Consider the following 15,777-nt stretch of genomic DNA (forward strand, 5'->3'; position numbering starts at 1 on the left):
ACCGTGTATAAATATCTAGATAAAAATTAATTAATCTATTTATATTTAGATAAATTCAATTTCTACAGAATCTGTCTATATCTAGATAATTTTTTTTTATCTAAGCACAACACTGATTATGACTAATGTCATGGTCCCAGACGTTGTACGGGACTTTTATAACCAAACATTCCGTAGCAGTTCAATAAAATATTGTCGGCAAACCACTGTAATAATCGATACGATACGAATCGTCGAGCTGTTGTAGAAGGGGATATACGAAATGGATTATAAAATCTGCGATTCATAACGTAGATAGGATGATATTTTCTATTCGGGTTATGTATAGGGTGGTTGGTATGTAGGTAGTAATACGGTCGTTGGTCCAGTTCATCTTCGTGTTACTGGAGTCGGGTGTAGTGGCGATAGTGGAATTCATGCGTACCCTTGGTGGTTACACAATGGGCGGTCGGACACACTGCAAACATTGACGACACGTGAACGAGTAAAGTACTGTGGCGCTATCTGTTATCGCGCCTAACTATTTGTAAAGTGAACAGCGGCAACGTCGCACGAAGTTAGACCCATAAAGGTGTAGAATGTTAGAACGTGCGCGAGTAACAACAGCCGACGATCCCCTCAACCACGTCCTCCTTCTATCATTCCGGAATCAACAAGGCGGGGATGATGGGGGGATGATATCCGACCTAGGCAGACGGCCGCTGTCCGATGCGTGCGTTCGCGCACACGTCACTGCGCGTTTCCCCCACCAGCCGAACGGGACAAAAATTACTCGTCAGCCGCCGCCGTTGTATGCGTCGTGTTAAACATTCCGCGGCTACCAAGGACGGACCGACCGACCGACCGACCGACATTTTAAGTGAAGCCGCGTAAAAGTCGGAACTCTGCCCAATGTTTGTGCATCGAATGTATTGTCGAATATTCAAGATGCCTGCATTTAAATAGTAAACAGTACTAATAATAAGTAGTAGAAACAATATAATAATAATAGTAATAATCATATCCATAAGTCCAATCATAAATATAAATATAATTATTATTTAACTATTTAAGTGTAACAAGTGTTAAATTTTCGTAATTACGTTTACAAATGTTTTTTTATTGATCCGATTGAATGACGTACTTTGGGTAATCTGTCCTCAAAGAAAGCGACGAAACACAGCCTCAAATAAAATGGCCCTTGTCACCAATATAGACCAGCCGATTGAAAGGTGCAGTAATCCAAGGAAATTTTCAATGAGACGCGCCCTTATACTAGGGGCTATGAGTTTATACATATAATTATATAATATATATATTATTTATATTTATAATATTCATACTAATGAGCTTCGTACTCGGTTATCATGTTTAACCATTATCTGCAGTATCAGGAACAATGTGTTTTGGGTTTTGGATATTTATACGTGTAAGTGTAATTTGCCAAGGATTCTTATTTTCGATAATGCAACGAAAATCGGAAAATTGTAATCACGCTTTTAAAACGGCCGAAGGTAAATAGACTAAAATCGATAACATATCTGTAGTTTTTCCGTCCGTCGGTATGCGCATCGATTGGACGCCGCCATCTTGTTTTTCTATTTTTCTCGTACATACGATTTCATATATATTATACATATATATATATATATATATGTGTGTGTGGTGTGTGTTAAATTCGCGATATACGTATTTTATGGTGTGCTACTTGCCTCCTCCACCCTCCGCTCTTATTTCATCTTGGTGAGCTGTTTCTCTCTTCCGCTTTATTTCCAATTACGTGATTCACCTTTCCACGCTAAATGTCTCGCTCGCTCTCTCTCTCTTTCTTTTTATCTCTCTCTTTCATTCTCTTTCTCTCTCTCTCTCTCTCACACACACACTCCCCTTCCTCATCCTGAATACCCCCTCTGATGTCCTGCCGCTCTCTCACATCGTGTTGAATCCATCGAATCGTCGCAATACTGCTTGCAATTGTATTTATCATAATTTTTCGTCTAGTCCGTTTCTGCATACTGGCGACTGCCCCCATTTGTGTGAAGAATAATCGCACGGTGTCGGTGTGTCGCTGTCCGTGCAGTCGATTGTTATATTATTTTAATTATTTTCCACAGCCGGTTTCCCCATTTTCATATCATCATCATTATCATTATTTTTTTCTCATGTTTGCTTTTCGTAATTTTTACGGACCATTGCGAATATTATAATCACTGCCTTCCTATATTGCACCAAGATATCCCTATTTTATTGTTCAATCACGATAATTGTACTTGTACCCACACACATACATACACACCCATACACCATGGTATTAGACCTACAAAGTGTTTTAAGGTATCAGTATGATAATAGTAATAATAATACGATTATAATAAATCAATTATTTGAAAATTAAATTTATTAAACTAAACAAATTACATGATTTCTGTAAACATATTATACATATATATTTTATAAAATAATTTGCTTTCTGTCGAAAGTCTAATTTTAATGTAGCTGTTAACAATTAAATCACTGTTGAGTTGTCAAAACTATTAAGTGTTTTGCCATTTTAGACTTATATAAAACCCGATCGAAAATATTATTATTTTATATATTAATCACAAATCAATGCATGACTACGGTTAATGTGACTCATTGTGTCCTACATTAAGGCGTTGGTTTCTCGTTTACATTTGAAAGTACATAACTTTATAATTTTAATTAGTTCTACTCGTAATTTAATTGTACACAATTCACTTGTTCAGTTCTCTAAATTCCACATTAAATATTGTATTTCGACGTAGTATTTGTTTTTACTATCTGAACCGTATTATATTTTTTAATTGTAAGTTTTACGTAAATCACAATTCAATTTCGGTCTTTATAAAGTATATTTTCAATAGAGTGTTATTATTACTCGATTTTCCCTTTGTACGCCTTAATTAATAAATCTTAATCTTTACTACGTCGAACAATTTTAATTTCTGGTCAAAGTGTAAGGTGTATTAAAAATGCGTTGCAATTTTTGTAATTTTAAAGTTGATTCGTTAGATTATTTAGTGCACATAATTTAGTGCGTTGTTGCCATTTTTAAGACCTTTGTCAGCCATTAAAATTAAGATTTGAAGTATTATGCAGTAGGTATCTATCTTGATTCATAGAATTAGAGCCGATCGCTTTATTAACTTAATGCAATAATTAATACGTTAAAATTTAAAACATTAACAATTATGTTTTAACTATAATATAATTGTTTTAAAATAAAATGTTAGTTTAGGTATATACCATATAATACATAATTATATATACACATACGATAATGAATCAATGATTGCCCTCTATAAATACAATGTATAAATAATATTTTTTCTTATTATTATAATTTTCTTATTATTATTATTATCTTATTATTCACGTACATTTGAATAAAAATATGTTTTTGTAGGCTCCCATATTATTTTTTATATGCCTTAAATAATTATTAAAAGTATATACCTCTATTTAAAAATTAAAATCAAACAACATAAATATTTATCTTAATATAATTTGATTTATTGAACTTTTAGCTGAATACTATGAATGCATTATTATCGATTTCATAAAAATATAAAAATTAAAAAAAAAATCTGTAGGTAAATCTACGTGAAGAAGTACGAAAACCTAGTTGTTTTTTTTTTTTAAAAAAAAATATTAAAAATAACCCATTCAATTATAAAAATATTAGCTTATGTAGACGTAATATGTGCTGTTATAATAACGCAAGATAATTATATCTATATTTATTATTAATCACTGGTAAATAGACTTAATCTACCTACTTTATTTTATTATATATTTTATATAACCTTTATTTTATTAACACGTTTTGAAAGGTCAGTAGATATATGCATTAGTCCAACCATCAATCAGAATATTTAATGCTTATTTAGTATTTGTATAAATATCTGGATAATTGTGTTAAAAATATGATTTCATTAATTGCAAAGTATAAATATAGAATTTACTATCGAGAATTTTGATTTTAAAACTATCAAGGATAATTTGAAGATTTAATTATTATTTTAATGAAATAATAATTTAAACATATAACTTAATATTAGTTGTAATAGGTCTCATATTGAATCAACCATTCGGCATGTTAAAGTAGATGATTAAAATTATAAAAAAAAATTTCTGTTAAAGCTAATGTATTTATTAATTACTAGAGTCAATGGGTAATAGATTTATAAAGACACTGAATGTATATAATAAACACATTACAAAAACTTATTTTATAGAATGTTATGTACAATAATTGTATAAAAAAATAAAATATTAATTAAAGCGTATAGTTAACCAATATATTCTAACTCTTATCTATCATTTAAAAATATTTCTGGGGCAGAAGGAATTTGATGATAGTTTAAAACTATAATAGATTGAACTATTTTTAAGTATTTAATATTTGATTTATTATCAAAAATACTTCATCTATAATCAGAAGTTAATACTTAAAAAAAATGAATACTTTAATACATATCAGAAAATGTTATAACATTTTTAAAAATATTGTACACAATTTATAATACTTTTATTCAATCTTATATAAATTAATACTTTTAACTGTAATACTAATTCAAAAATTTAATTTTTTTTTTTTTTGTTAACTTTAAATAAAATGTATAACTCAGTCTATATACATATTTATATTAACAGTTCAATAAACATTAAATGTTGTTGTTTGTATAGATCAATTTACAAATATATACTTGATATTGCATTTCAAATTATAAAATACTGTTAAATATTTGTTGCCATTTGTTCCTGATACTGTTTGAAAATTATATAAATAAAATATATTTTAATTATTTTTGAAAAGTTAAATAGTTTTAAATTGTTTTAGCAATGGTAATAGTTGTGAAAACGAGGTTGAAGAGGACCTTGAAGATGGAGAGATATTTGATGAAGAAGATGATACTGGAATGGTTGAATCAACTGAACAAAATAAAGAACCGAAAGCATCTAAAGAAATTTGTCTTGGAGAAGGGGCTAAAGAAAAAGATTTTGAACTTCAGTGGGAAATGGTATATAACATTGATTTTTAATTATATTAGGGTCATTATTATAAATTCTTTTTTTTCTAGGAACAACGTCCTCAACCATCTCATCAAAAAATGTTACATGGTCCTTCAAGTAAACCGTTTGCAGGATTTAATAACAGTAGGTCCAGAGGGGATAGATTTGCTAGAAATAAAGGAAGTATGATGAAAAGAGATGTTGGTTATCTTATGGATGATGATAGACCTAGACGTAAAAGGCGTAGGTTTGATCAAATTGAAGAAAAAGATACTTTGTTGAGAAATAATCAAAATGTAAGTCATTATATTTAATAATTAAGTTTGTATTGAATTTTATTTTATTTTATAGGGGATGTTTAATAGAAGAAAAAATGAGACCCCAATGGAATCGGTTGAGGGTGTTAATGATGAAGAATTCATTCCTGATGTATCGAATTTTGAGTCATTTCCACGAGAATTTGGTACATAAATCATGTTTAATATGTTTACAGTAACCCCCTCAGCTCTTGTTTCTACTTAGATAACTATTTTTATTGTTTATGTTATATGTTATCACATTTAAACTCATTGTTATATCATATTTATATTAGTTAAAGTCAAAAGATGAAATTTTGATGAACATTTCTTACTAATATTTCTATTTTCATGTATGTTGTATTTGATTGTTTATGATGTATTGATTTGAATAGAAAATGAAGGAGAAGATTTTCGGCCTCCAAGAGAAAATAACTTTAATAGAAGAGGTAGAGGAAGGCGAGGCGGTGGTGGAGATATGGATAGGAGGAATAGAGGTATGTCTGCAAAACGACGAATGGGTGTTGGGTCTTTAATGAAAAATAAACGACCAGAAGATGAAGAAAAAATTTGTCAATATTTTCTCCAAGGAAAATGTCTTAAGGTAAAACATGTAAATAATTAATAAGTTTCAATATATGTTAAATTTAAATTAAATTTTTTTAGGAAAATAATTGTACTTATTCTCATCAACAACCTAATGGTCGCAAAATGGAATTGTGTAAATTTTATTTAATGGATTGTTGTAGTAAAGATGATCGATGTACATTTATGCATAGCGAGTTTCCTTGCAAGTATTATCATACTGGTATGAAATGCTATTCAGGACCAAATTGTCGATTTAGCCATGCTAAGCTTGATGAAGATCAAAAAAAAATATTGCTCAAGGTAAAATTTATAAATACTATTCGTTATAATGATTTTGTAATTTAGATTATACTTTTTATTTTTTCTTAGTATTAAAGTTATTTATTTAATTATATGTTATCACTTTAAATAAAGAATTTTAAATATATTAGTTATATCTCCTGATATGAGCCTTTAATTTTAGTCTTTTGGGAAACTACGTTATGATCCACCAGAATATGAGAATGAAAATCAAGACTTCAAGGTATTTATATATGTATATTGATTGAACTATGTATAATAAATATGTTAATTGATGTTAATTATCCTATGGTTGATTTTCAATTTTTAAAATTTTCAGAGCAATTTCGAAGAAGATTCAAAATCTGCTACAGAAAATAATTTTGTTTCCAAAAATGATAAGAACAAAATTCCATCATTATTAGAAATGCAAATTCCTGTTCCACCTGAATTAAAATCAACTGATAAAAATGGAGATGAAGATCCAGGTAATTTTTAATTATTTATTTGTTAAATATAAATTATATCTAAATTCTATACATTTTTTTAGAGTCTAATAGTCATAATAATAATAGTAGTACACCAATGCCGTCGCCATCACGAGATGAGTCTACGACCGATGACACATTGTATGTATAAATCAAAATTATTTAAAAGTCATTTTTTAAATAGTATTAAAGAATAAATTTCTACCATACTTTTTTTCCAAAAATGATTTTTAAATCTTAAAAATTGTATATTTTTTTTATAAAATAAATATAAAGGACAGTATGGTGCAGTGGTCATACAGTTGGCTACTACGTGCACAGTCACCAGTTCGAACCCGGCTCAGTGCAAAAATTAATTCTGCAGAATTTTCTGTAGTCTCTCTCCTATGCCATTGTTCTATTTGCCTATACTACCCCTCACCAGACTCCCTTCATTGAGGTAAAGTCTATACATGTGAAAATTCCCTTAGAGAAAGGGGTACAAGTTCTGCACTACATTTTACTCCTTCCAAGCGAAAAAAAAACTGATAAAGATACTAACGGTCATTTTGATAAAAAATAAATTTGATAATAAATAAATATAAGTTACATAGACATATATTTTATTTTAAATTATTCAGTTCAATAAAAATTAGTTGGAATTAGAACTTATACAATTCATTTTTTATCATTTTTGATTTATTTAAAATTAATTCAATATTTATTTTGAGAATAAATGTTTTGGTACAAACATAATTTTTGCAAGCTGACCATCTTGCTTATTCCACTAAATACATTATACATCTTTCCATTTCTAAAATTTCTGCTTCCGATCTTCCTATCCTACAATGGAGCTTCTCCACAACACTTGGAAATAAAATTGGTCATCTCTACCACACAAAGTATCCATAGTGGGCATACCCTCCTTTTTTACTACTTTTTCAAGCTGTCTCTCAATTCTTCCTCACCCTGTACTAGATGTCGCAAGGATTCAATCTATGATTTCAACTAAATTGTTAACTTACTTCCCTTCTTCTTGTTCTTCTTTAACAAATAATTTATTTTTTCATTCTTATCTTCTTTTGGTTATATCACTCCTGACTTTAATCTTCTCCTCAACTCTTACTCCATTCCTATCATTCATTCCATTATCAATTTCATCAATTCCTCTGACTTTCTCATTTGAATTTATATTTATTGCATAATAGTTAAGTTGCTTAAATTTTTTTTAAGTATGTTTAATCTAATCGCATTGCTGTAATGTTTAAATACAAAAACATTTTATAATAAATTTAAAAAAATATTTATAATTTTTTTTTTTCAGTTTTATAAATAAATTTGTAATAATAATATTAATTTTATTAATTTCAGTGAAATTAATGAAACTGAACAACTATCTAATGTTCTAAATAATCGTCCAGTGCATAAAGTTAAGAAACACCATGATAAGAATAAAAACAATAGGGTAAAACAAAAACATGAAAAGGAAATTAGAAAAAAACAGCGAGAAGAAAGACATGAAGAAAAAAGAATGGAAAAAAGCAGACAAAGAAAAGAAGACTTGACCCTGCATAATAATGATCAGCCATTATTAGATGATTTGAGCGATGATGATGAATTTAATGGCAAGTCAAAATAATATTTTTTTATATATATATATAAACATTTAGCAGAACAATTTATTTTTATGTTAGACTTTATACAATTTGTTTATTAATAATTAAAGGCTAAAGTTGTTATTATAAATGAGTATATACTTAATGTAAAGGTTAATATTGAATATCAGCATTTAGTTATATAAATATATTAATTGTAACACTTATTATAACATTTATAAATAAATAAAACTAATAACATAATTAATTATTGGCTCATCGCAAATAATTTCCAAAAAATTAACTTTGGTTATTTTCATAACCAAGGAAGTACTTTTTTTCATAAATTTTAAACATTTAATTTTATCTTACTATTAGAGACTAAATCAATATTAGCGGATATGAGACATTTTTACTTTTAAATTATAGATTTGTCTTTGATTTTAGTTTTTATATGATAGAAATTAAGTATAATAAACTAAATACTGAACCACTATATAACATATTTTTGATAATTTTTAGTTGTAATATAGTATTTAATAAATCATTTTTTAAATTATAATTTTAGATCTTGTTATTGATGAAGAAAAATTCCAAAATGACGGAAAAGACCAACAGCTACCAAAAAAACAAAAAGAGTTATTGAAACGAATTCAAGTTCACCAAAAATTTGTAAGTTAATTATTATATTGTTAAACAAATTTTTCTTTTATATATATAGTAATGATAATATTTTTAATGATGATAAAAAATATCTATTTATCTAGGATGGTAGATAAATTTGATTATGAACTAAATACTACACAATATTCAGTGGGTTATTTACAGCAGGAGAGGGAATCCGTTAGATAGATTCTCTTGAAATTTTTTTTTTTTTTACATATATTTTTATTTTAATATTACTTTTGTATTTTGTTTTTTATAAATGTTTAAAATTCTTAAAAATATGATGCAAGTCAATACCTTATCCTTATTTTATTTGCCTGAATTGTCTATAATTAAACTTATCTAAATTTTGTTAGTAAATAGAATAGATGTTTCACTATTTATTTAATTAAATGAACACAATTACATTTAACTTTTAATACATATTAAGGGGACTATTAAATTTTAATAAAAAAAACTTTGTTTATGATTATTTATAGTACAATGAAACCACAGAAATGAATGAAGATCCTTATAGCCAAGAGGATCAATATTCTAGTGATATTTCTGATCATTCTATTTCTACTCCTATGAATAATGTACTAAATGCATTACATAATGAAGAAAAAGAACAATCAATTGGAAATTCATCAAAAGCTGAAAAGGTAATTTTGTAATGATATCTTGTTTATATATTTTTGTTGAATAACATTAGAATTTTTTAACTTTTCAAAATGTACGTTTAATAATTGACTAAGATTATATTATTTTATAAATAATTATTCAAATAATTTAATTAATCATGAAAACATTAATTTTCACTGAATAGTAAGAAGTTTTATGATAATTCTAACCTTCAAATGTTATACATATTAATCTATATGAATAACTGAATTCTTTGATAAATCTCTTTTTGAGATAGAGATATGTAGGAATTCTCTGTAAAATAAAAAAATAAATAAAAATAAAAATAAAGAATGGGGGCTACCACGAAACACTATAAGATTGGGTAAAAACTTTTTGCAATTTTTTCTATTATTTTTTATTATTTTCTATTAAAGTTATATTTTATTTTTATTTTGTACAACTCACATCTGAGTTTCAGGTTTTCGTATGAAAATAAAGGAGAATCTAATAATTCTTAATTTAAAATAAACTGAAGTTTGGGGCTTCCAAGACCTCCAACTTTTTTAATTCAATATAAGGAATAAATCATCTAGTAATTTCAGCTGATTTTAATTTAAAAATAATTAAAAAATAAAGTCTGGGTTCAACATATATTTCTTTAGCCTTGTTGAATGAGCCTTTAACCTTATTTAAATATTTTGTAGACTGCATATAACTAAACTGGGCAAAAATAGTTCAGAAATAAAAAATCAATGAAAATTGATTAAGTTAAAGTAAATATATAATAAATGAAAAGTAATTATAAAAGAAATTTGTTGGTTACTAAATATGAACCTAAACTTTGTAAAGTTTGTATATGAACAATAACTTTCAAAAATTGGTTAAGCCAATTTGTAAGAAAACAATTGATAAAATAAGAAAACCTTAAGTATTAAGAATACCTTAAGACCATTGAGTTTTTCATAGGTGAAGTAAACAATTTTTTATGAAAAATAAAAATATTTGTACTATTGTTTTCAATAAAGAAACGGATTTTGCAAGTAAAATTAAAACAACCATAATTAAAAATAAACTCGGTTTTAAAGATACAATTTGATTTATGAACCATGTAGAAAGAATAGTTTTTGGTAAAATTCATGAAAGTTAAAGTAAACAAAATGGTTTAAAATTAAATTTATCACTAAAATATATGCAGAAAAAAAAGATTATAATGACACTAATCTAGACAAAAAAACTAAATAATATTAAATACTACTGATCTAAATCAATACTATTTAGGAGCAAAAAACATAATTTTTAATGAAATACATTCATTTGAAGTAAAAGTATCAGGATAGTCCTAATAAAACTATTGATTTGCAATTAAGTATTAATAAATATATACCTATAGAGGTGCTTCATATTCAATCTTCTACCAAGGGTAAAAAATAATAAATCTATTATTAATGTGAAAAATTAAGATAAATGTTGTCTTTGGTCAATAATTTCTGTATTATATCCTGTTGAAAAAGATAGATAGAGAGTTTTAAAGTATAAAAAATAGGAAAATATGTTTGATAAAGAGTTCAAAGATATTGTTTCCAATAAAATTAACAGGTATTCATAAAATATAAGAAAGATTAAACATTTCTATAAATGTATACTCTATTAATGATTTTGATGGACGTTTTCCAAGAAACCTATTAATTCGTTGTATCTTATATACATAGATAATTATCATCATTGTTGAATTAAAAATTTATGAAAACTAGTAGGATATCAAATTTCATCAGATGGACATAAAAAATTTTAAGTAAAATGTGTTTAATTAATTTTGTAACCAAAGATGAATTAAATGAACATAAAAATTATTGTATTAATAACAAGTGTACCAAAGTAGTAATGACAGAACCTTACAATAATATTTTACTATTTAATAATTATAATTATTCAATAAAAGTACCTGTTGCAGTTTATGCAGATTTTGAATGTATGCATGAAAAAAATACAGAGTTGTCAACCTTTCTATAAAGCTTTGTCTATAATAATTTTCTAAATCACACTCCTATTAGTTTTGTTTTTATATTAAATACTTTAATGGAAGTGAATGTTTAGAAAAACAAAAGTAAAATTAGAATAATTAACATGCATTTTTTCATAGAAAAAGTATTAAGAGAAGAAATGACACAATGCAGTTTTCGATATTCTAAAGCAAACAATAAATATACGGAGAAAATGTTTAATAAAAATAAAGAATCAATATATTTAAAATAGTTTATATATAATAATATATTTTTAATTTTTATAGGTTGATTATGACCAAATTACTATAAGTGATGATATGGCAAAACTTCTTAATAGTATAAAAGCACAAATTGGAAATGATAAATCAATCAAAGGAGATCAACCTTCACCATTTCATTTACCGCCAGTAGAGCAACAGTTTGATTTAGTTCAGAAAGAAAAGTAGGTTTTGTATTATTTGTTCATATTTAATTATTATATATGTATATTCAAACTAAAATAAGAAGGCATTTTTTTATTTACCATAAAATAATTATGTATTGTTAAATTGCTACTGCAATAATAGTTTGCAATATGTAAAATATAAATATTATAAGGTATATTTTTTTTATTTTCAAATGCAATTTTTATATATTTGTTTGTGACTATATTTTGAAGTTGCTTCGATCTGAATTTTTGGTTTTGTTATTAATACAAATATTATAATTTATAATTATTATTACAGTAAAAATATTATAGAAGAATCTCCTGCTAGCCCTATTAATAATGATAGTAATGCAGTTGAATTGGGTAAATCTGATGTGGATTTAAGACAATTACCATTCCAATTTCCTGTTGCGGCAGCTACAGAGATAAATGCGTCTCTTGATAGTCATCCTCCTATGAAATACCAAATGACACCAACCCAAGTATCAGTACCTGACTACTCTAAAATTCCACCTACAGTAAAAATAAATTTTTCATTTTAATTTAAGATAATTAACTAAAATTGTACATTTTAAATAGATGGGCATTGATGATCCTCGTCTTAGACGTAGTATAACAGCAGCAAGAGATCCAATGTTTATTCAAAACGTTCCTGCAACAGTCAATTCAGCAGTAAGACCAGCAGTACCTCCAAAAAGTTCTACTCGAGATCCTAGAAAACTTCACCAAGAAGTGGTTAACACTAATGCATCATCTATTCGTGCTCCACTTCTACCAACACCTAACACCATTGTACAACGGCCTATGGATAGTGATATGAGACATATGCCTCCTCCAATAATGTGTCCACAAATGATGACGGTTCCAATTGTTCCAAATGATCCACGCAGGAAACAAATGCAGGTTCCTGCAGATCCTAGACAAAGACAACGTTTTGATGTAGATCAAAGGATAAATAATATGAATTATTTCTAATTTGTATTTAATTAATATTGAATTAATTTATTATTTGTAAATTTTATTTGATCCGACTTAATGTACAGAAACGATAATAATGATTATTTAAATATAATATATATAAATATATTATAATTATGTACTCTCATTTTTACTTATTAGTAAAATTTAATAACAATGACTGATTGATTTTTCTTATTGGAATCCTAATTGTATTGTTATTAAGACTTTACAAGTAAAGTTTATGATATTAGCATATTAAGAAATATACTTAGTAAAAAGCCAAATTAAATAGATAAGGAAGGTAAAATATTTTAGGACGATGATTGAAAGTTAATATATAATTACTAATTTATTTTATAAGTATGAATATGATTATATTTTTTAAGTTATGAAATATTATTTTTTTTATTTACCCAAATGAATTGTTATTGTTATACCATAGTTGAGTATTACAAAATTAGTATAACTAAAGTACCTATATGAATATACTTTGTTATGTACATTTTTTATTAGTGTAACTTTAATTTTGTTATCTATTTTTGGAATATTTGCTTCATTATGTATAATACAATAAATATTTAGTATACAAGGTCATAAAAAGTATTAATACATTATATTTATAATACTGTATACAAATACACTTTTGTTGAACTTTGACTGTTAAATTATTACTTATCATAGTTTTAATGGTAAGCATCTAAACTATAATAACATAAAATAAATGAACAAGAGTGACAGTTGAAAATTCTATAAAAAGTACTTGTGAATTACTGCTAACTTTTTTTCTTCTGATAATACATTTCTTAAGGTTTTTTAGTGTTCCGTTACTGTACTTAAATAATAATTACCACATGCATTTTAATTAAAAGTTTCTAATTATTTATCCCATTACCAGTTGCAGATTTTAGTTTGATGTAATTTATCAAATATAGTCTGCATATTTTTCCCAATTTTTAGTATTATATCACAAAATTATCAATTAATGTCAACATTCAAGACTAGACCATTATGTATAGTACTGAAAATGCATTGTTATTTATTACATAAATTAAAATGAATGTACTGTAAAAAAAAAAAAAAATTCTAGGGTATTTATTATTACTTTCATTAGGTTTCATTGTTTGAAAAATTATAATTACATATATATATATTTAATTACATTTTGAGTACTGTTACTAACTTAGTACATCTATTTTGAATAATAGCTATTCATATTTAGACTGCATTTTATATTGTTTCAAATTCTATAATTTTTTTCTCGAATAATGAAACCTTAAAGATAGACATAATTCTTAAATATGAAACCCCTCTTACCACTGAATTATAAGCTATTACATTTATATATTTTAACCACATAACGGATGAAAAGTTATATAAGTTACCTATTCTTTTACCTACTTTTTACCTAGGTCAAAACTAATACTTGAAATACCAGTGTATTCATAGGCATTTGTTCCTTATTTTATTTTGTGTGAAGGAGTTAATGAGTCTGTAATTAAATTAATTTTATGTTATGTGAGCGTTTTCCATTCCTTTGTTCATTTATGTTAAATATTGTCATTTAAAAGATATTATTACATTTATGTTCTATTGTTTATTTTTTAGGCAATAAAAATTTCCACTTTTATATAATCATTAATGTTATTATTCTATTAGTATATCTTTTTCATAGGTAACCTGATTTAATTATTTAACAACTTAACCAGATGTCTTAATATTTATCGACATAGGCTACATAAAACAATAACCTTTTGTTTTTAATCAAATAATATGATTTTACAATAAAAAGTAGACCACGGCAAATGTATTTATTAGGTACTCAATATGGCAATCCATCATTGTCTAATACCACCTAATATTTTATATAAATAGATCAGTAGGTATATCATAAATTAAATTACTTTTTACTAATTTATTAATAATTATCAATCATTAATTTACTATCATAAGTTTACATGGAACTTAAAAACAACAAGTAAATATGAGAATTTCGTACAAAAATAGTATATACATAGCAGAGCTAAAAAAAAAGTTAAAAAAAAACGAAAAAACCTACTATCCGCCAGGAGCCCACTATTGTTTGATATCCGTTGTGGGCCCGGGGCCATGGCTCCCTCTGCCCCCCCTTAATCCAAGCTTGATTATGTGTGTGTGAATTTTGATTTGAATTTGTGTTTGGAGAATGGTTCTGAAAATGCGTGTGAGAAAGATTTGGGAATGTTTTATTATCATTGGGATTAAAATTCGATGGATCTGAAGATGTTTTATCAAATAAACTTTTTCCCTCGTTTACATAAATGTTTTGGCTTACATTCTTTTTTAATATGTTTTTAGAATCATTATGGATTTTTTCAAGGTCTTTGTGGACAGAGCATCAACGGTAGTTTGCAGGATGGTTTCCTCCATAGAGAGTTTTAGAGGTTTTTCCTAAGTTTAAGTACATAAAAAAGATGTATGGTTCGCAGCACAATTTACACAGTGAGGTGGATGGAAGCAATCAGGGGCGGACTGGGTAGGCACCGGGCCAGTGGGAAAATTTTGGAAAGTGGCCTTTAAACATAAAAAAATAGCTCTAACAGCATTCGAAAAATGTCCAATAAACATTTTTTGTTTCAGGTCGTTAACTGATGCCTTCAACTCAGCATTTCTTTTAAGTCAAAGTTTATTCGCTCCTCATTTAGATTTTTTTTTGGTTTGGTTCAATACCAACTCAACAATTAAATGAAAATAAATTAATGAAATTCAACTAAATTAAACGTATGATCGTATTAATTGTATTAAAATTACTTTATGTTGCGCATAGATGTTTAGTGCATACTGATAACTGAAAAGACGTGACAGTCACGGATTAAAATATTGATATTCTAATCTACC

General features: G+C 26.5%; 1 protein-coding gene across 4 annotated transcripts; it reads left to right on the top strand.

Moving 5' to 3' along the window:
• Positions 1 to 707: 707 nt before the first annotated feature.
• Positions 708 to 12,969, top strand: LOC112685069. Of its 4 annotated transcripts, none has more exons than XM_025556841.1 (15): positions 708 to 1,211; positions 4,844 to 5,024; positions 5,085 to 5,312; positions 5,368 to 5,479; positions 5,708 to 5,916; positions 5,979 to 6,200; positions 6,364 to 6,423; positions 6,520 to 6,667; positions 6,730 to 6,808; positions 8,018 to 8,271; positions 8,810 to 8,913; positions 9,387 to 9,551; positions 11,801 to 11,958; positions 12,242 to 12,461; positions 12,523 to 12,918. In XM_025556841.1, exons 1-15 carry the CDS (start codon positions 1,174 to 1,176, stop codon positions 12,916 to 12,918), a joined length of 2,574 nt encoding a protein of 857 aa, XP_025412626.1. In that variant the 5' UTR covers positions 708 to 1,173. The 4 variants fall into 4 exon arrangements, with proteins under 4 accessions (XP_025412626.1, XP_025412625.1, XP_025412627.1 ...); XM_025556840.1 differs by having other exon boundaries at positions 892 to 944; positions 12,523 to 12,969; XM_025556842.1 differs by lacking the exon at positions 708 to 1,211 and adding an exon at positions 1,734 to 2,313.
• The last annotated feature ends 2,808 nt before the right edge of the window (positions 12,970 to 15,777 follow it).

The sequence above is a fragment of the Sipha flava genome, unplaced genomic scaffold, assembly GCF_003268045.1.
Source record: "Sipha flava isolate LNK unplaced genomic scaffold, YSA_version1 264_pilon_pilon, whole genome shotgun sequence".
NCBI lineage: Eukaryota > Metazoa > Arthropoda > Insecta > Hemiptera > Aphididae > Sipha > Sipha flava.

Excerpts from the sequence above, each read along its gene's own strand:
- LOC112685069 (XM_025556840.1), top strand. The coding sequence starts at position 892 with ATGTTTGTGCATCGAATGTATTGTCGAATATTCAAGATGCCTGCATTT. Across the intron at positions 9,552-11,800 it reads ATTCATCAAAAGCTGAAAAG|GTTGATTATGACCAAATTAC; the intron begins GTAATTTTGTAA and ends TAATTTTTATAG. Across the intron at positions 12,462-12,522 it reads ACTCTAAAATTCCACCTACA|ATGGGCATTGATGATCCTCG; the intron begins GTAAAAATAAAT and ends CATTTTAAATAG.